Raw genomic sequence first — 20,857 nt, 5'->3', positions numbered from 1 at the left:
CTCGGTTCTTCGTTAAAGCCGAAAAAAGTAGCACATTCGGGGTTGCACAAGACTTCAGACCAGAAGGTGGCGTGTCCAGTAGAACGAGGGTGAAAATCACGGACTCTGCAGAAGTTCGGCTCCAGATAAGAACAATGAATTGCAAAATATCTCAAAATCGTGAATAGATGACGGAGGCGGTATTCGCCTATTGGTCCTCAGTAGTTACACGATTGGGGATTATATGTTCATATGCCAGTTCATATGTTCATACGCCGTGATGGTAATCTTGGTTTGTAAGTATAAGGCCCATGTTTGTTTCACGAACGTATGAAACGTCTGGAGCTAATGGGCCATTTTGCGATTTCCTACCTCATTAAACCGCCACGTTTAGATAAGACTAGCACACTGATGCGCTGTTAGTTAATCCTAGTAACTTACACTCACACATCTGGGGGTTATGTACGTATGCATGATTGGTTACACACACACACACACACACACACACACATGCAGATGTGTCTGATGCTGGTAATGTGTGGGTGATACCAATTATGGATTTGACATCATGATAGCCACTTCATGTCCCATGCGCTACAACAACCAATGAAGTCACCATGGCTGAATTCAGAAAAATGCACGTTACGCGTGTGTCCATCAGTAGTGTTTGCTTGCTTGTTTAACGCAGCACCCAGGAATATTACAGCTATATAAGTATAGACGAGGTCTGTAAATAAACGAGTCTTGACCAGACAATCCAGTGATTGACATCATGAGCATCGATTCACACCATTGGAATACGATGACCTGCATCAACCAAATCAGCGAGCCTGACCACCCGATCCCGTTAGTCGCCTCTTACGACAAGCATAGTCGTCTTTTACGGCAAGCATGGGTTGCTGAAGACCTATTCTACCCCTGGTCTACCAATTACACGTTTCTTTTCAACATGGAGAAAGTGAACTTGAGTCATACCTTTGGTGGCTTCGTGGATGTGATGACGCAGTAGCAATGGATCTACAGTTGGACGGGTTGCGTCCCTTGGGCGTGCCAGAATCCTAAGATCGTTTCATCGAAAACCAAAATGATTTTGGTTAAATATCAAGCACAGAATCGTGGTTTCAGCACAGTGAATGTGTCAAAGCCGCATCACTTCGACCACTTCTAGACTTTCCTGGAAAATTAAGCTGGCACACGGAGGAAAAAACCCTGTAAAACCGTTCTCATTTGCGTTAAACACAGCCAACTCACTCACTCACTGTACGGAGAACTTCAAAGGTCAGGATGTCAAGTCATAATACGACATTGAATATTGGCGTCACTGCATGCCAACTGTATAAGGATATATTCATTAATAGCAGTTTAATGGTTGACAGTTCGGTTTTGAAGAGAAGAGTAATCACCGTAATGCATGCAAAATTTCAGTTCCGTTGGTAGATTACTTCCTTTGGTAAAACATAAAATGAAACGGCTTCGGACACGCATTGTGTTTGTTTGACTGGACCAAATAATCCAGTTATTGACATCATGAGCATCGATCAACGCAATTGGGATACGATGACATGCATCAACCAAGTCAGCGAGCCTGACCATCTGATCCCGTTAATCGCATCCTACGACAAGCACAGTTGCCTTTTACGGCAAACATGGGTTTTTGAAGACTTTTTCTACCCCAGATCGACAGGCATTGCCCCAGACATCAAAGATTTTCAAAAGCATTTGAACGAAATCTCTTTATTTGTGGTCAACAATACAAATGAATAAAGTGTTTGTGAAAACAGTTAATAAAAATAAGGTTCCTCTATAATAATATCGTATACATCGCAAAATTGCAGCCCTTGCAAGTTTGTGCCGGTCGTGGAAGAAATTCCTCAGGGCGTCTGTTAACTCAAATCTATAATCAAATTAGACGAAACATTATTAGTTTGTTTGTTTGTTTGTTGTTTAACGCCGCACTCAGCAATATTTCATCTATATGACGGCGGTTTGTAAAGAATCGAGTCTGGACCAGACAATCCAGCGATTGACATCATGAGCATCGAGATTAAGATACGATGACATGCATCAACCAAGTCAGCGAAACTGACCACCCCATCCCGTTAGTGTCCTTACGGCAAGCATGGGTTGCTGAAGACCTATTCTGAACCGGATCTTCACGGGTCGAAGACTGATGTTCAGAATAATTACGCATCACTTTAACATATAAATGAATATAGTTACAAACAATCAATATAAGTAGGACCCAAACATGTGATACATAAGTGTAACTTCAGTTACTTTCATTGATTAAAGGAGATTTAAGGTGCAGTGGTTTGTTAGGTAAGTGTGCATGTAGCGGGAAAATATATAAGGTATAAATTCCATTGCCGTCACGTGTAGAGAGATACTTTAGTCTGATAGTTCTGTTAAACGCATATCATAGATGTATGTGATACATGACAAATTTTCAATCGACACAAATGTGGATGAACTGGGGTAGTAACATTCTTTAACACTGTATTTCTGATCATGGCAGCCCAATCTCTGTATAATACAATGTCCTAGATTTTGGCGGTGGATTGGTTAGGAGCATTGATGAAAACTTTAATTTAAAAGTCTTAAACTACCGATTATATATTTTGCTTCCCAGCTGGGGAACTTTGTATGGGGCATGTGTGTTTAGGTGTGGTCTAAAACGGGGGTTAATGCTATCATAAAAAAAACCCCAGATCATACAGGTTTCCACTAACGTTAAAAAGAACAAATGAAAATTTAACAATGCAATATTGATATATATGCAGATTCACATTACAGTTACGATTCACGGTACGATATTGAATAATAAAAAATATGTAGTTGATTTGGAGCACCCATATATATTTATATTTTAGCACCCATGGATATGATATGGCGCACCCACAAAACAATGGCAGATGTGATGAGATGAAATAATACATTTGACTATTCTTTAGAATTTTACACTACTTTAACAAGATTGTGCTGGGGTGTGGGGGTATACACATACATGTACGTATAGAAAGAGCGTCCCAAATTTCCATTATACATAATAAATGCACATTTCTACTGCGCCATGGTACTGGTACAAGCGCTACAATTATGAAATTATGAAAAACAGAAACTGAATTTCAGCATCGCAAAGATGTGATCTCAAAGAATTCAAAGATTTCAAAGATTTCAGTCTCGATCGAAAAGTGATAAGACTGATGCCTGATTTGATGATTTGATGTCAGGGTGTAGAGAGTTCCCATGAACAGTAGGAGGTCTGTTTCGATGAGACATGGGTTTGTAGAGAGTGACTGTCGAGAGATTCTGGCTTTGATACCGGAGTTCACGTACAGTATACGGCGTGGGAAGATCAGAGCAACAGGCAGGACGTACTACCGTGATATGGGAGGTCTTGAACTACGAGTATCTGCTAATGGTGCATGTTGCTGTGGTATGTGCTTGCCTGTCTAGCCTTCGGCGTCAAGTGGATATAACAAGGACAGCTCGGCTAAGTATAATGTGCATCCATGTTAAATCTCAGACTGATCTCTGTTGGCTAGCACACAATCACACCACCTACCTACCTTTACCTCTCCCCACACTCCCCCAGCCACTCCACACCCACAAGGTCTATTTTATAAAAGATACGTTTTGATTTTGTATCTGGAGCTGAGATAAACGTAAGAAGAACGATCATTTCTATTTGAAACGATACGTGTATCGTGAAGAAATCTGTGTCAAAATAACTTACCGAATACTTTTACGTACACTGCCATTATTTTTGTCGTGCTAGTATTCATATTATACATTTCAAAGGTAAATTCTTTGAATAAATGAAAAAGACACAAGATTAGTCCACATACAAGTAAAACTGTATAACTGCAATGTTTAAAAATGTAAACTCTAAAATTTTGAACCTTGAATATGTTACACTGATTTACTCATCTACATGTAGTCGGCACAACAAAATTCAAAATATTTTCCAAAATACACATATCATGAGAGTCATTTAACTAATTACACCCTCTCAGTACTCTGAATCTAACGAAACCTTGTTTTGTATTGACTCCATATCGAACAAACCAAGGAAAATCTTATTTAATCCTTCTGATTAATTTAACAATAATGTCAGTGTTTTGGGTCAGTTTACTTTCCCTTCTGAATTTCCAATGAATACCATGATCATCAGTCATGCATAGTCTATTTTATGCAACATGAAATTATTCAAAGTCAAAATAAGATGAACACAAGGAATCCTATCCGTCACATTAGGTTGCCACAGATATCTATCACTTGAACTTTTAGTGTACAATACTGTAATACATAATTTGATCCCTTCATTAACAGTTTACCTCTAAGGGTAGTATAGCATACCTACATCCTACGTATGCGTTCAGCCCTATCAATATTTCGCAAATCGAGCGTTCCTAGTTGTGATTAACCACAGGTTAATTAACTTGGATGTATCTACAGTCTACACTGTAAGTATGATTTCAGGCACAATGAAAATAGTGTACATGCTTTCATAAACCATGGAGTTCTCCTTTGACGATTTGTTGACATTACAATTCAGTTGACAATCTAATTGTTTCAAAAAATTTCAAGAATTCAAAGGATTGATTAGCCTCCTGTTAGTCTAGTTGTCCCATTATTTCAATCGGTAGTGTATGACCCCGTTTTGTCCTAAGCTTTCAGTTTGACGTGGCAGTCATATTCAAAGTCGGATCACTGAGACCATGTCATTCAAGGTTGAGATTTCACGCTCCTACAAATCTTCGCTTACCCATCCATCGGACGATTGGAAAAGGACGGATCTATATCTATATTGAATCTAATTCTAAGCCACTTCTTTGCAAACGACCCGTGGAGCCAGTTATGGGAATGTAAGCGTTCTTGCATTATTGGAGGTAGTGTTTTGCCTGCAATGTTGCTACTGTAGTGAGTGCAACTGCAACCACAAGACTTTATCTTTTCCAAAGGATTTGAAGTATGGAACAAGTAACTCCTGTGACTGGACATCTCATCGAAGGAATTCCCCTTGGAAGATCAACATTGCCGAGGTTTACATTTCTTCTGAATGTTTGGCGGATCATTGGGTGTTTTCCTCCTACATCTCTGTCTGTAGTTGCTGAAAGAGACAATGGTTATGCTGATATATAACTGAAATACGATAAATATTCTCAGTCAACAGCTTCTGTTAATACTCCGTAGCAATACGAACCGAGGCATCATCTGAACATACAACATAGATGCACACCAGGGTACTACTGTGGCCTATACTGTCAGCCAATCACAACGTCGATCCTGGTCATCCTCATTAAAATAAGACTTATAATATAAACGAAATGTGAAGCAACAATTTCACAAAGACCTTCAAAGACTCCGTGTGTCTGAAAACGTATGAAGATGCCCTATCCTCTCAATATGCCGTCTTAAAAAGTAGTTCTCACTCAAGAGGATGACAACCATTTTAAAATTGCTTACTTTAGCAGCTTTATCGTTAGGTTAAAATAATACAGATGTATTCTTGACAATTAAAAAACCTATCAATACTTTTTATTGTTATCCATTACAATGAGTGAGTTAGGTTTAACGTCGTTTTGAACAGTATTTCAGTTACATGTATGTCATGGCGTGTCAGCTTACTGTGGAAGGAAAAACCGAAGTGATGCAGGTCCGAAACGTTTACCACTTTGGTGAAAGCAGCGAGCATGGGTATGGTGCGGACAAACCTAAAAACATAATCAGGGTGAACCGGGATTCGAACCAATGATAATAGTTTTCTGGTATGCTCAAAGGACGCAACGACTCAGACGACTGAGCCACCCGTGCTCCCGCCATCCGTTACATTTGATATGAGTTGCATAGACGATAATCAGTTGCATACCATGCTGAAGACCCATCGCTTGATCTCATGAGACACATTAAAATATGGTAACTGAACAAAACATATCACATAAACAACTTTTATTTGTAACAATGAGCAGTTAATAGCGATTTGGCAGTGTCTTACAAATTAGTAATTTTAAACACAGTAGTGAAGGAATTCCAAAGGTTCCATATTATTTAAAAGATGTTTTGCTGCTTGCTAATTTTTTTCTCAAGTTGCGCCAATAAGCGGTGCCAGAATGGGCTCACCGCTGGTTGAATTTTTTTTATTATCTTTGTTTTTTTTAACGCCATTACTGAACCCATGCTCCAGGGTTTCAACGTGCTTTCCTTACGCATAAATCTGACACTTCATGATAAAAACTAAATTACTGTTCAGAGCGGCGGTAAAATCACTCAAGCTCGCTCGGGCCAGCTGTTGAGATAGTGATGATCGATAAATGTCAGTGGTTGTGCGAGAGCGCCTCAGACGACTGGGCACCCGTGCACCTAAAGTCGATGATTTACCGCTTGGCAAGGCGTAAAACATTTTAAGTGACAAACATTCTGGATTACCCTTGATTATTATATCTCCATTTTACTGATATTAAATATCCTGGACGAATCCACTAACATAACATTAATTGAAAACCAAGATGACGAGAAAAAATGAACCTACCTCTTGCTCTAAGGGAGCATTTCTGTCTTTAGTTCCAAGCTGTCCAATTCTCGTCCTACGTCTGTACCTCCAAACACACAACGGTAACAGTGATGCAATAGTTAGTCATAATAATCTTCGTGTCTTACAATTCATTTTTCATTGTGCTGTACTTGTAAATAATCACACTGAAAAGACAGAACAGTTTTCAGCTTGCCTTTGAATTTCATGTTCTAGATACAAAATTCAAAATTGTTCACCCATACAGAAAGACTCGACAAATGTCACGTTGAATTTGCTCAAGAGAATTACATTTTGCTACCGGAGACTTACAACACCAGATACACTCGGGACAGAGGATACGTCATTCCTCGTCTCTCGTAAACTATTGTTTATTTCCCCACCATACAACAAAACACAGAGAACTACAAAACTGAAGAACAGTGGGATGCAGTGCACAGAAACCATACATTAATAACACATGCTTGAAAGAATAAAACCCGAGTGAATCACAGCTGAAAATGAAGTTATAATAGTCAGTTATTTTTACGAGCCCGGAGTTCATTTTACGAGTCGGAAATGAATTAAATCATACGTCACGCCTTTATTTATATGTTACTCCTTTGCGCCAACTATTACCGGACTACGTTTGTTTGTTTAACTTCCCAGACCAGGAGAAAATATTTGCTTTCCCATTTATCCCTCAAAATAAATAGTGAAATAATCTATCCTCTTTTTTTGTCAAACGCGCGGATGGAGTAAAATTTGAAAAAGAACAAAAAAGCCTTTGGTTGAGAATACAAATAGCAACTTCAGTGATACGATACGTCCAACATGGCTCACAGTCGGACCACTTGACTTCACAGTTCAAAACTGGTCATCAACCGTAAAACCCGTGAAGATCCGGGGTAAAATAGGTCATCAGCAACATATGTTTGCCGTAAAACTATGCTTGTCGTAAGAGGCGACTAACGGGATCGGGTGGTTGATGCATGTCATCGTATCCCAATTGCGTGAATCGATGTTCATGATGTCCATCACTGGATTGTCTGACCCATACTCGATTATTTACAGACCGGAGTCATACAGCTGGAATATTGCTGAGTACGGCGTTAAACAACAACCGAACGAACGGACGAACGAACGAACATAAATCGTAGACAGTTTCTTTTTCCCAAAACGCATGTGCGCATTATTTGAAGACTTCATTTTTATTTATTTTTATTTGAGTGGGACGGAAACGTAGGACCTGTGCGAGATTAGAAACACACAAGCTAATTACTAAATAAAATACACAAATTCTAAAATCTTCAGGCTCGGGATCAGAATTATTTTCTTGGAACACCCCTTGGGGAATCGCGTATTTTTATTAACCCTTATTTTGAATGCCACATTATTTCATGTCCGGTATGTTGGTTGGTTGGTTGGTTGTTTTACGCCGCACTCAGCAATATTCCAGCTATATGACGGCGGTCTGTACATAATCGGGTCTGGACCAGACAATCCAGTGATTGACATCATGCGCATCGATCCAAGCCATTGGGATCGATGACATGCATCAATCAAGTCAGCGAGCCTGACCACCCGATCCCGTTAGTCGCCTTTTACGACAAGCATAGTCGCCTTTTACGGCGAGCATGGGTTGCTGAAGACCTATTCTACCCCGGATCTTCACGGATCTGTCCGGTATGTACAGACACAGGATTTGGTGAACACCCTATGTATACTCTTCAAAAAAAGAAACGCACAGGTAGATGTTTAGTAGGTTGAAGATTTTTAAGGTGAGGTTGAAGAATTTGATTCACGCAGCGATTTGCTGTCAAATTTCCCTGAACCACAACCAAGTCAGATCTCTTGGTGTAGGATATGGCCCCCACACCATGACACTACCGCCACCGAATTTGTCGAATTCACGTACACAATATGGGGCAAAACGCTTATTTCGACGACGATATATAGACACGTTATCTTCCATCTCGCCGGTGAAGAAGAAATCGTGATTCACTGCTAAATAAAGCACACTCGTCTCCAGTTTCTCCCTCTTTGGATACGTCCTATGGCGATGTTCCGACCGGCAGCGCTGGGTCTCGGCATTTCCGAACTTAAAAATTGGGACAATTGAATTGACAAATTATTTGCTTATATTATGCTTGCTTTTTTTATAGTCACTACCACGAGTTACAAATGGCATAACTTACACGTGCATTTTGCTTTACTGTTTTCCTCCATGACATTTTTGAACAAGTGTGAAAACAATGCCGTTTAAGACATTGCAAATCGACAAATATTGCGTTCTGACGAACCGTTTGTCTAATATCAGGCCACCAACATTTTTCAATAACATATTTACATATTTATATACCGGATATCTTTGTGTAGTCAGGTTCAATTAACTACATACTACCTGTGCATTTCTTTTTTTGAAGAGTGAATGAAGGAAGCTATAGATCCAAGTCGCTTGACCAATATTTAGAGAGTAATTTATATGAAGTAGACACACACTTAACACAGTTTCACAAATGGATAGACCAATTGGCATAACATAAACAAAAGTAAACATTGAGAATACTTACCATACTTACCAAAAAAGAATAATGGCAGACATAGCTACAAGTACCAGGATAGGTACTGCTGTAGCACATATTACAGTAATCCTGGAACTCTTCGCTGCATGAAAGTATAAAACAACATACATGTGTACCTGTGAAGTGCACCTGTAAATCTTTGTGTCAATGTTGTTTTACACATTAAGACACCGATATCCAAGCGACCTGTAAAGCAACGCCCTACGCCAGCGGAACGTGGCGACATACAATCGGAAACGTCAATGAACCTGGCCATGCATCCGATCTCTTTAAGTGATGAAGCCCATGAGCACGGGTATGGTGCTGACAAAACTAGAAACATCATCATGCCAGGACTGGAGCCCTCGACAACTGGTTAACGATGAGACGCCAAAGGGAAACAACTCTGTTGGTCTCGTGGTAAGCATTAAAAGTAGACAGGGTTTTTGTTAGCATCTATTCGAGTTACCATCGCAAAAACTCCAAATACATGTACAAAGGTTCAGCACCGAATCCACCGTGGTTTCAGAGGATATATGAATAGTGCTGAGGTAATGCTGCTCACAAGGTACAGACCGTGTATTGCATATTAGAATACGAAAAGCTATGATTTCGTTATGAAAAACTCCACTTTAGAAATAACAATAACGTCTTAGCTCTCTGGCCCTGTTCTAAATTCGAAGACCCATGCTTGCCGTAAAAGGTGACTCTGCTTGTCGTAAAAGCCGACTAACGGGATCGGGTGGTCAGGCTCGCTGACTTGGTTGATGCATGTCATCGATCCCATTTGCGTGGATCGATGCTCATGATATCAATCACTGAATTGTCTGGTCCAGACTCGATTATTTACAGACCGCCGTCATATGGCTGGAATATTGCTGAGTGTGGCTTTAAACAACAAGGCAACCAACAAAAAACGTAGTGAAACACCTTTAAAATGTATTTTAGGCAAGCTGTTTTAAACATGTTTATAATGCAATGCCCATGTAAGGTTCAGCCTGGTCCAACATTTCACTGTAGTTTCCTGTTACCTTGTCATTAATCATTAGTTTGAACTAATCCCAAGATGATCCATTATTAAAAGTCTTGCTATCATACCAAATCACATGAAAGGTGAGGTGAAATGGGGTTTAACTTCGCGTTCAAGATTATTGGCTTATATAGCGACGTGCATCCACGCGTTTGTATGTGTGTGTGACTGCTTGTACTAGTCCGGACTGATGCCGATATATATATAGTGTTGGCCCTGAGATACCATACCGCATTTTAACATGAATACCCAACTCAGACACAGTATATCGACCACGTGTCGACCAGTTTTAGCTCCTTAATGCCGAGCGCCAGACATGGTAACAACAAGTACCATCTTTTAACGTCTTTCGGTATAACGCGGCCGGGGATCGAACCCCTTGCGCTCTCCGGGCGGACGCTTTACCACTAGGCCACGGCGGTTGTAAAATCACATCAAAAGTTCACAAATACTTTACAAACCCTAAACCCTGTTATATAACATATAATTCAGTATTTCATTGTCTTTCAGTTTGAGATAAAAAATTGCCAATGTGAACGTACAGCAACGTCAAACGCAGAACCATCGCCGCTTCTGAAATATGTCTTATTTACATTATGAATGGTATCCTGATCCGTAGCAAAATCCGATGGGTGTGTTCTATATAAGCATTACCAGAGATTCATTACCTGACACGCACTGTCCTGCATCATCCAAGTCGCCTGCACGGCATCGTCCGCATGTTCCCTTGTTCTGAAAGCAGCTCCTACACTGACGGACAGGACAGGGTGTGTCACAGTGTGTCCCATACCATCCATCGCGACATCCAGCACAACTTCCATCACTGTTACACGAGTTGTTCACACAGTTTCTGCTACACTGATACTGACAAAAGGCTCCCCAAAATCCTCCCTCGCATGACAAACATTCACCACTATCATTACACGTTGTACACTTCGTCTTACAGGAGACTTTACAGTAGGGAGGCTGCCAGCCTCTGATACAGCCTTTTGTACAAAGAGGAAGGTCAGAGCCACTCCCCAGGACACATTCTCTGTCAATGCAATGATCAGTGCAGTTGCCATCACACGAAGGACCATAATAACCAACGTTACAATGGTTAAGACATGTCCCATTTGAATAACACGTATTATTTCCGCATCCAGCAGAACAAGGCTTGTTACAATAATTTCCATATAGTCCATCCTCGCATCCCAAATGACACGAACCGTCACTGTACAAACAGATGGAGTTTCTGCAACGATTACTGCAATTGTTTTCACACCTACTTCCCCACCATGTTGGTTTACAACCGTCGGAGCATCTTCCGCGCTCACGGTCACAAAGAGTATTGCCATAGCTCTCTCTGCACTGAAGTGGACATGCAATTGAACAGTTTATGGAATGGTATCCAGGGCTACACTGTTGACAAATACCAGTTGTTTGGTTACATCCTCCAATGTTACAGTTTTGACATTGGTCATTGCAGTCGTTGCCAAACCAGCCTCTCTCACAATACCGACAAGAACCTGATTCAGATGGCTCAACACAATGTTCCATGGTATCCGCCTTCAGAGGACCACCTATCAGAAAGAAAAGAAATCAGTTATCGTTATAATATATGTGTTCATGTCTGGAAATAGTCCAAATATTTCAGAGGACACATACATCCAAGAATATTCTTTGGTCTGAATGTAAATAATGTATGATAGTTGTTTTCTAGGGATGTACTTTTACTCTTTTACAATTAACATCACCAAGGAACATCATTACGTTTTCAGGATGGAAGAGTAAATCGTTATTTCTCCAAAGGAAAGAATTTATTCCGGTAGTTTGATGCGCAGATACGTTCAGCTCATAAAAAATAGAACATTAAAAAGATGCCAAGCGTTACACCACATTTGTTATTGGGCGCATACAAGGTGTCACGCTTCATACCACAATTGTTATGGGTGAGGTGAAGATTATTGCACTTCAAGATTTTTGCACTTATATAGCGACGTGGATGCACCTGTTTAAGGCACTCGCGCGCGTGTGCATGTGTATGGCTGCTTGTACGAGTCCGAACTAATACCGATTTTATAGTGCTAACCCACTGTGATACATAACTCCGAGCCGACCAGTCCTTGTTTTAGCCATTTAATGCAGAGCGCCAGGCAGGGTAACAACAAGTACCATCTTTTAACGTCTTTTGGTGTCACGGGGTCGGGGACAGTACCCCCGACCTTACGTTCTGCGGGCAGACGCTCTATCCACTAGACCGGGAAGCCAGTCCAATTGTTATGGCCGCGGCGCGTATATAAGATGCCAAACGTTACACCATACTTGTTAAGGGGGTATGAACAAGATGGCAAGCGTTACACAACACCAGTTATGGGGACACATACAAGATGTCATCATTTGCTGTGATGGAATGCTTACCAAGGTTCAACGATTCGTGATCACGGTTTCGACCAGATTAAGAATGCGTGAATGAGTGAGTATGTTTTGTTTTTTTAGCAATATTCGAGCAATATCGCGGGCGGGGGACACCGGAAAATGGGTTTCGCACATTGTATCCATGGGGGAATAGATCCCGGGTCTTTGGCGCAACGAGAAAACGCTTTAACCACTAGGCTACCCCACAAGATTATGAACCTTGACATATGTGCACCATGCCAGTGGTCGTTAGTACAACACCAGCTAACCTTTTCTTCGTGTAAAACAGACATCTACCACCACACATTTAATTATATATTTGCAGCAGATAATAAAATATATAACAAACAAAACCAACAACGTGGAAGAGTTTTTAACTTTATTTTTCAACATAATCTCCTGCTTTTCATACACTTCTGATATCGATAGTGAAGCTTTTAAATTCCACCCAGGAAGAAGTTTTCTGAAGCCACCCTAAAAATCCCATTCACGACAGCTTTGTCGTCATAGGAGGTCGTCTTGTAGTTCAGGAAACAGGTGGAAATCACTTGGTGCTAGCTCTGGCGCGTGGGGAGGGTGAGGGAGCTCTTCGAACCCACATTGTCGCACAGCAGCCTTTGCATGCCGAGAGGTGCGAGAAGAGACATTGTCATGAAGTAGTAGAACTCCAGCAGTCAGCATTCCTCGCCGCTTTTCTTTGATAGAAACTCTCAGTCGTTGAGGAAAATCAGCATAGACACCGGAAGTCGTCTTTCGATTTTCTAAGTGATAGACCAGGATCACATCCTTTGCATTACAGAATACAGTGGCCATAACTTTCTTCACTGATCTTGAAGATTTTAATATCTTTGGTGGCGGAGAAGTGGTGTCACGGGATCATAGTGGTAGACCCATGTTTCATCACCCGTTGCTAATATCTTTTTGAATTTGACGAAATCCTCCTCCCTCAATAAACTCTAAATTTTCTCTGCCACTGTCAGTTCTTTTTGCCTTAAGATCAGGATTTAGAAGGTTTGGCACCCAAAGAGCAGATATCTTATTCATCTTTAAATTTTCATGAATGATAGTTTCAAGTTCAGCAATGGAAATACGTCTATCAAACAGTAAAGGTGTTTCTTTCTACTTGATTGCATCTTCATTGATCAAGGCTTGTTCTCCTTGCCTTAAACATAGATGCCAAACGTTTGGCATTTAGATTTCCCAGAAGTAAAAAAAATACAGTAAACTACGGTTATAACGAACACGCTTATAACGAACTGACGGATATAACGAACTACTTTTTTGGTCCCGACTATTTGCTGTAGTTATGCTGTATATATGCTTATAACGAACTACGGTTAAAACGAACTAAAATTATTAGTCCCTCTGAGTTCGTTATAACCGTACTTTATTGTAATGACTTCTAGGCACTCGTTTTTTTCCATTTCTGTGTCAATTTGAACCTCTATCACGTTCAACTGGATGTCACTAATATACAAACGGCCTCAACAGACGAAATACACTTGCAATAAAATAGTACTACAATGTACATTGACCAGTTCTCTTTATTATGACCCATAGTTGAAAATTAGTCAGGCTTTGAACTTTTTGACCAGTCCTTGTACTATCTTTTGTAACAATAGCGGCTTGTGAACACCATTCTAAGCTTTCATCCAAATTTATTTTACCATGAGTATCGTTATCTTTGGGTTGAGCATTAATTTTAAGCTGGTGTATATGATCCAAACAATGTCAAAATAATTATATCTTTGGTACAAAATGATAAATTATTCATACTTCAAATATCGTTTATGTGGTACCATCTTTTTTAAAGCGGATCAATATCAACTACGCGTTATGTAGTTTTGTTAAATTTCATAATCAAGATCCCTTGGTTGTAATATGCGTCTGGATATATATCATAATTATTATATAATTACAAATGACACAGGTTCCAACTGCTGATGGTGGTTTCCAAATCGATAAATCATTTCGAATAGACTACACAATCCAGTTTGTATTCCAGAACAGCTCACGACCCATATATTAGTAAAATGTCTGCTGTTCATGCCCATGGCCCACGTTCGCCTCCACAAAGGGGCCTTTTAGTGGAAAAGATATAAACACAGGGATGTCTCCGCTACCAGGAAAGAAGCTTGACATAAAATTCAACTATGTGCACCAAAGTACATACTGAACATTGTAGGAACATACTGTAAAAATGTATTGACAAACACTTTTGTCGTCAGCCGCCGGATAAGCAGTCCGCGATAAAAATGTACGCTCATCTGACCTCTGGTGAGTGAGTGAGTTGGGTTTAACAGTATTCCAGTTATATCACGGCGTGTCAGCTTAATGTGGGAGGAAAGTCCGAAGTGATGCAGATCTCAGACGTTTACCACTTCGGTGAAACCCACGAGCACTGGTATGGTGCTGACAAACCAAGAAACATAATCGAGGCGAACTGGGATTCGAGCCAACAATCATATGTTTCTGGCGTGCCCAAGGGACGCAACTCTGCACAGCGAATCACGGCGCCTAAGACGATGGAGGCGGTCCTGTAAGGTGTGTTGCAACTAACATTGGCTTTGAGAGCCTGACTCCAACTGAGCCAAAGATATCAAAGTTTGTTTGTTTGTTGTTTAACGCCACACTCAGCAATATTCCAGATGTATGTCGGCGGCCTGTCTGGGCCAGACAGTCCAGTGATTGAAGGCATGAGCATCAACCTACACAATTGGGCTACGTTGACATGCATCAACCAAGTCAGCAAGCCTCGCCTCTCACAAGCATAGTCGCCTTTTATGGCAAGCATGGATTGCTGAAGACCAAGACTAACCCGGGAAATTAAAGAATAAATGAAATATTAAAGCGTACTTAAGCTTAGCAGTTCTAACATCTCCAGTTTCACTTACATATGGTTGATAATATAATTACACCTGTGAAAGCACAGACGCTCATTGTAAATAATTTTTCGCCCGCAAGCTGCACATCCTTATCCATCTTCCCTGACAAGAGCACTGGACATCTGAAACAAAATACGTCGGTATTAGGAGATATGGTTCAATTGGGTTTAACGTCGCGACAGAAATTATAAAGCACTTATAAAGCGACTTGCATGCATGCGTGCGTGCGTGCGTGTATGTGTTTCTGTAGTCCAGGCTCATGTCGTGCTTCCCACTGAGATACCATGCCGCAGTTTAACATGAATACCCCACTCAGACACAGTATATGACCCCGAGCCGATCAATCCTTGTTTTAGCCTCTTAATGCCGACCGCCAGACAGGGTAACAACAAGTACCATCTTTTAACGGGTTTTTGTATAACTCGGCTGGGGATCGAACCCCCAACCTTCGACTCTCCGGGCAGACGTTCTTTCCAGTAGACCACGGAGGCGGTTTGTCGTGGTTAGATTTCAGAAAGGTAAACGCAGAATGCAAGAGGAAGCCGCACCGTCTCGCTTATTATTGAGAGTGGGTTTTCCGTAGCTTTTAACACTACTCCAGCAATATCAAGGTGACGAGCTAAAGCTACCACACTACCCTCTCGCGCGGTATAACTGCCACATTCGACCGCATAGCAAGCAATACCACTAGGCCGGTATCTGTACAGCAATATTGATTTTGTCTACCTCTAGAAGCAGCTGCACTGTCACGCATGTTATCATTGAATAACTGATATGTAATTTTTAGGGAATACATGCAATGTCTGATTCACGCAGGGAATATACATAATTTCTACAATTTCCAGGTATTATACATATTCCCCCATTACCCATGTGTAAAATCGAACCCTGACCTTTAGCGTGACCATCCAACGCTTTAGCATTAGGGCTACACCACCTGTTTTTGGTGAATCTTTGGTGAATATTTTGAGGAATAAATAGGTTTATCTACTCATTTGTTTTAACCACAGGCACTCGATGATAGCGTGTATAGCATAATATATTCGTATAGAAAAAAATTCACACCCCTCTATACACATATAGACAAGACGTGACACCCGAAGGGAGGGAAATTCAAAACCGTCAAAGGTAAACCTGCTTGCAAAATGTTGGGGTTGGCAAACGTTTCTGATTGGTTAAAATGTGTATCATAATATCAGCACAGTGAGGGGAGGGAAATTCAAAACCGTCAATGATAATCTGCTTCAAAATGATTAATTATGCTGTAGATTTCCTTGTCAACCCCGACATTTTGCAAGCAGGCTTACCTTTGACGGTTTTGAATTTCCCTCCCTTCACTTTGTGCTAATATTTAGATCCACTATTATATATTTTAGCCAATCAGAAGCGCCGTAATTTCCGGCCACCTTTTTCTTGTTTACCTCGGCGGCGAAGCTTAGGGTTGAGATTTGATGGTTGTTTTAAAATAAATACGAGGTAAGGTGACCACAGATGAACACGATTGTGTAGCCTATGGTTTCTTTAGCAAGTTCCAATAGGTTGAAATAAGTGACATTCATATTTCATGCGATATCGAGCTGTGATTCGAACCGAGTGCGAAATCTTGAATAAGAACCAAGATGGCGGGTGTCACGTCTTGTCTATATGTGTATAGAGGGGTGTGATTTTTTTTCTATACAAATATTTTATGCTATACACGCTTTCATCGAGTTCCTGTGGTTTTAACATACCCAACAGACGGGACCCACGGGCGTGCAATAGTAAAAATACCCAATGTGAATAATTACATGTGGGTAAATACTCAATGACTCAAAAAATATCTCGAACAATGACTGAGCTATACCAGACTGACAAAATGTTTTATCTGTTATATGTCCTACCTTCGCGTTCTGCAAATGTCTATCCCCTCCCAGATGGAGACAGCAAACCTCGCCGCTTCCTACCAGAAAGCCGTGCACGCATGCGCCAAATAACTATGCTAAAAATAACACCATACATGTATTCTAAAAATAGTGTAGGAGTAAACCACCATGCGAAGTGTGTTATGTAGAGATTTAATTAATGTAAAATGTTTCGATTTTGTTTTCTGTATATTCACGGGGTACAATCGTTGTTATTTAATTGTTATTTAAATTCCATCTGTTCGTTACTCACTGTTGATAAGTTGGGGATCCCGATAAGCTGTGGATAAGGGTAAATAAAGATGCAGAACATGTATTTTGTTAGTTTATGTGCACATAGGGATGTTACTTTCCCAATATGGTGATATAGAGGCGAAGTAATTTCAAGAAATTGAAGGTGTGTTGATATAGATATATATAACATATTAAGTTTTACCATGAATTATAATTGTTCTTCCATAGCGTACTGATATGGTTTCCATATCTTCTAATAACAAAACCTATAATTGAATACTATTCGGTCGAGTTTTCACTTCAATTAGATGATATAAAGGCAGCTAGAAATCCGTTACAGATTTTGCAATTTTCCATTAACAGTATCCGTATCAAAAACATTTCTTGATTTTGTAATCATTTGAACTGTATAAGAATCTTCAGGACCCAGTTGTTCAAACGATGATTAGCTTAATTAGTAATTAATGCAAATTTTATTTTCTCTGTATCTTGAAACTGCAACAATTCATTCGATTTTGAACTTTGGGGGTTTTCCCTACTTCTATTTTAAGTATATGTTGTGCGCATGCGTGTACTGCTTTCTGGTAGGAAGCGGTGAGGTTTCCGCCGTCCTGACGTTGCTGAGATCGACTTGTGAGCTAGACATGATAATGTGTACTTCACAACTGATCTTATTCACACAACGCTCCGATTCGATGCAACGATCTTATGGAATGCCATGACACCTGCTGGTCAGTACATATGTTAAAGTGCACGGTACCTAGTGGGAATATGTCACCTTGCATTATGAACGGTAACGACAGTATTGTGGCACATCAGACAACTCACTAACAGTCTGCATTAAATGTAGTAGTCCAGTATGGGCGAACAAGGATAGACTGGCTGCCGTTCGTCCCAGCGCGAATTAACACGATTGAGATGGTGCTGAATTTATGACAGTTTCTATTCGTCACCGTGGGCCGCCCGTGTACACAACAAACCGGAAGTTGCCGCTTCAACACCTTTTCCATCCAAATATAGTTTTTGTCACAACGCCTGTATCGCCAGATGTTGGTTGGTTGGTTTGTCGTTTAACACCGCACTCAGCAATATTCCAGCTATATGACGGCGGTCTGTAAAAAATCGAGTCTGGACTAGACAATGCGGTGATTAATGCATCGCCAGATATAGTTAAAATACTAACTTAGGATTTACCAACATGATAATGAATGAAGATTGTCACAGATAGGTTTTCTATAATGCACTGATAACATAAACCTATCATGACATCACTGTATTTTATTGTAATCGCGGGATCAAAAGTCAACCATCGGATCGCGTGAAAATGACTCGAAAAAATCGTAAACAGTCTGTTTTCTGCAAAAGCAGTATACCGATATAGTTATACATTATAATTTAATTGAATGTTTTTGTTCACAGAACAGTACAATTACGTGTGTATGCCACAAGTTTGGCAAAATCCGATGAAAAGTAAGTGTACCTTAAGGGGTTGACGCATTTGTTATGGTTGACGCTTTTTGTAAACTCTCGGTACAGACCGACAACTCTTTAACTCAACACTTTAATTAGTCAATACATAATGCCGAATATAAAATACATCAATTTGTATTGGTCACCTAAAAAATATAGAGAAATTAAGCAATGACAACACGCTGCAATCGGAGGAAACTGGAGTTGGAAACTGGAAATTTAAGGAGTATGTTCTCTACGTTGAAAAGGCTACTTGAATTCACGATAAAAAGATATTGTTTCAAGCTAAAATGGCTTCCAAAAAGATACGATTCGGCAAAGGAAGTGAGAATAAATAATACGGAGACCGATTATTCCAAAACTAGACCTATAGGAAATTCTGTAATTCCCAGTGATGACGTTAAGTGAAAGTAAAAATCGAGAAAATGCTTGAGTCATATATCGATTAGGAGGAACATGTGTTTTCCTCGATCTGGGAGGAGGCAACTTATTTAAAATTAGCTAAATCAGTTAACAAGGATACCCGTGAAGATCCGGGGTAGAACAGGTCTTCAGCTACCCATGCTTGCCGTAAAAGGCGAGTATGCTTGTCATAAGAGGCGACTAACGGGATCGGATGGACAGGCTCGCTGACTTGGTTGATGCTTGTCATCGTATCCCAATTGCGTGGATCGATGCGCATGATGTCAATCACTGGATTGTCTGGTCCAGACTCGATTAATTACAAATGTGTTTGTTTGTTTGTTGTTTAACACCGCACTCAGCAATATTCCAGCTATATGACGGCGGCCTGTAAATAATCGAGTCTCGACCAGACAATCCAGTGATTGACATTATGAGCATGGATTCACGCCATTCGGATCGACGACATGCATCAACCAAGTCAGCGAGCCTGACCACCCGATCCCGTTAGTCGCCTGTTTTGACAAGCATAGTCGCCTCTTGTGGCAAGCATGAGTTCTCTACCCGGATCTCCACGGGTTCGACGTTTGTTTGAGACAAAACATACGATAAGCTTAGTCGCCTTTTACGGCAAGCATGGGTTGCTTTTTTGAATCCAAAACGCAAATGCCAGCTAATATAAAATTGTGGAAATTCAGAGGCCACTTTGTATTTTACGTCACATTTGTCGATTCTCGGGGAGAATTAATATTTTTAATGGAAAATACCTTTTTTTTCTCTCATTTCGATACGAGCAGGTTTTATTGATTCCTTTTTGTTATCAAAACCGATGTGCTTCGTCTGCCAGATTCTCGTCCTACCTAACAAGGCCGTGATCGAAACTGAAATGTGTTTTAGCAAACTACCGACCACATGTATTAATAGCAATCCTGAATGAATTGTAACGTCACATACGCACATCCCTTTGTGTAACTATAATTGACACTTTACCATGTGATTGCATCAGTTGCACAGCTGTCACTGTCCGACCACATCGTCCTGATTGAAGGAATCCCAATTTACTAGTAAAATATTAAATCGTCAGTGCCCTTGATCTATCAACACTCAATATATTTTGGAATCTCACACGTCATGTGTACTACTGTATTCAGTGTTGAGTCACATTATATAAAACAACTCACCTGATGTGGTAGGTTCGGTTTCTCCCAGGCTCCGTTTGTGAGACATACCTGTAACAACCGGAGCTCATCAAATGTCGAATGAGTCAGGCTGTCGCGTGCACGAAACCTTAGTGCCACGTGCATCAACAGGCGTCAGCTGCATTGCGTTGACCTCGGTCTCGTTGCACGAGGTGAGGTGAGGTGAGGTGAGGTGAGGTGAGGTGAAATTGGGTTTAATGTCGCGTCCAAGATTATTGCACTTTTATAGCGACGTGCATGCGGCTGCTTGTACTAGTCCGGACTGATGCCGATTTATAGTGCTAG

At 40.5% G+C, this 20,857-nt stretch overlaps 1 protein-coding gene across 5 annotated transcripts; it reads right to left on the bottom strand.

Moving 5' to 3' along the window:
• Positions 1 to 1,749: 1,749 nt before the first annotated feature.
• Positions 1,750 to 20,613, bottom strand: LOC139478388 (scavenger receptor class F member 1-like). 5 transcript variants are annotated; one of them, XM_071260826.1, is made up of 6 exons: positions 20,555 to 20,613; positions 15,376 to 15,488; positions 10,753 to 11,646; positions 9,073 to 9,157; positions 6,512 to 6,578; positions 1,750 to 5,092 (listed from the first exon to the last, which is right to left on the bottom strand). In XM_071260826.1, exons 2-6 carry the CDS (start codon positions 15,461 to 15,463, stop codon positions 5,072 to 5,074), a joined length of 1,155 nt encoding a protein of 384 aa, XP_071116927.1. In that variant the 5' UTR covers positions 15,464 to 15,488; positions 20,555 to 20,613; the 3' UTR covers positions 1,750 to 5,071. The 5 variants fall into 5 exon arrangements, 4 of the variants coding, with proteins under 4 accessions (XP_071116927.1, XP_071116928.1, XP_071116929.1 ...); XM_071260827.1 differs by lacking the exon at positions 15,376 to 15,488 and adding an exon at positions 17,521 to 17,547 and having other exon boundaries at positions 20,555 to 20,600; XR_011654305.1 differs by having other exon boundaries at positions 5,080 to 5,092; positions 9,064 to 9,157.
• Between the last annotated feature and the right edge of the window lie 244 nt (positions 20,614 to 20,857).

Source organism: Haliotis cracherodii, unplaced genomic scaffold (genome assembly GCF_022045235.1).
Source record: "Haliotis cracherodii isolate W230 unplaced genomic scaffold, xgHalCrac1.p SCAF_4, whole genome shotgun sequence".
Lineage (NCBI taxonomy): Eukaryota > Metazoa > Mollusca > Gastropoda > Lepetellida > Haliotidae > Haliotis > Haliotis cracherodii.
The sequence above is the reverse complement of the archived record's forward strand: the minus strand, read 5'-3'. Positions and strand labels throughout refer to the sequence as shown.

What these genes read in the sequence shown, in the direction of transcription:
- LOC139478388 (XM_071260825.1), bottom strand. Translation starts at nt 15,463, where the DNA reads ATGGATAAGGATGTGCAGCTTGCGGGCGAAAAATTATTTACAATGAGC. An exon ending in TGCAGGACAGTGCGTGTCAG is followed by an intron (nt 9,158 to 10,752) that starts GTAATGAATCTC and finishes ACTTTCATGCAG; the next exon opens with CGAAGAGTTCCAGGATTACT. An exon ending in TCTGCCATTATTCTTTTTTG is followed by an intron (nt 6,579 to 9,072) that starts GTAAGTATGGTA and finishes GTGTGTTTGGAG; the next exon opens with GTACAGACGTAGGACGAGAA.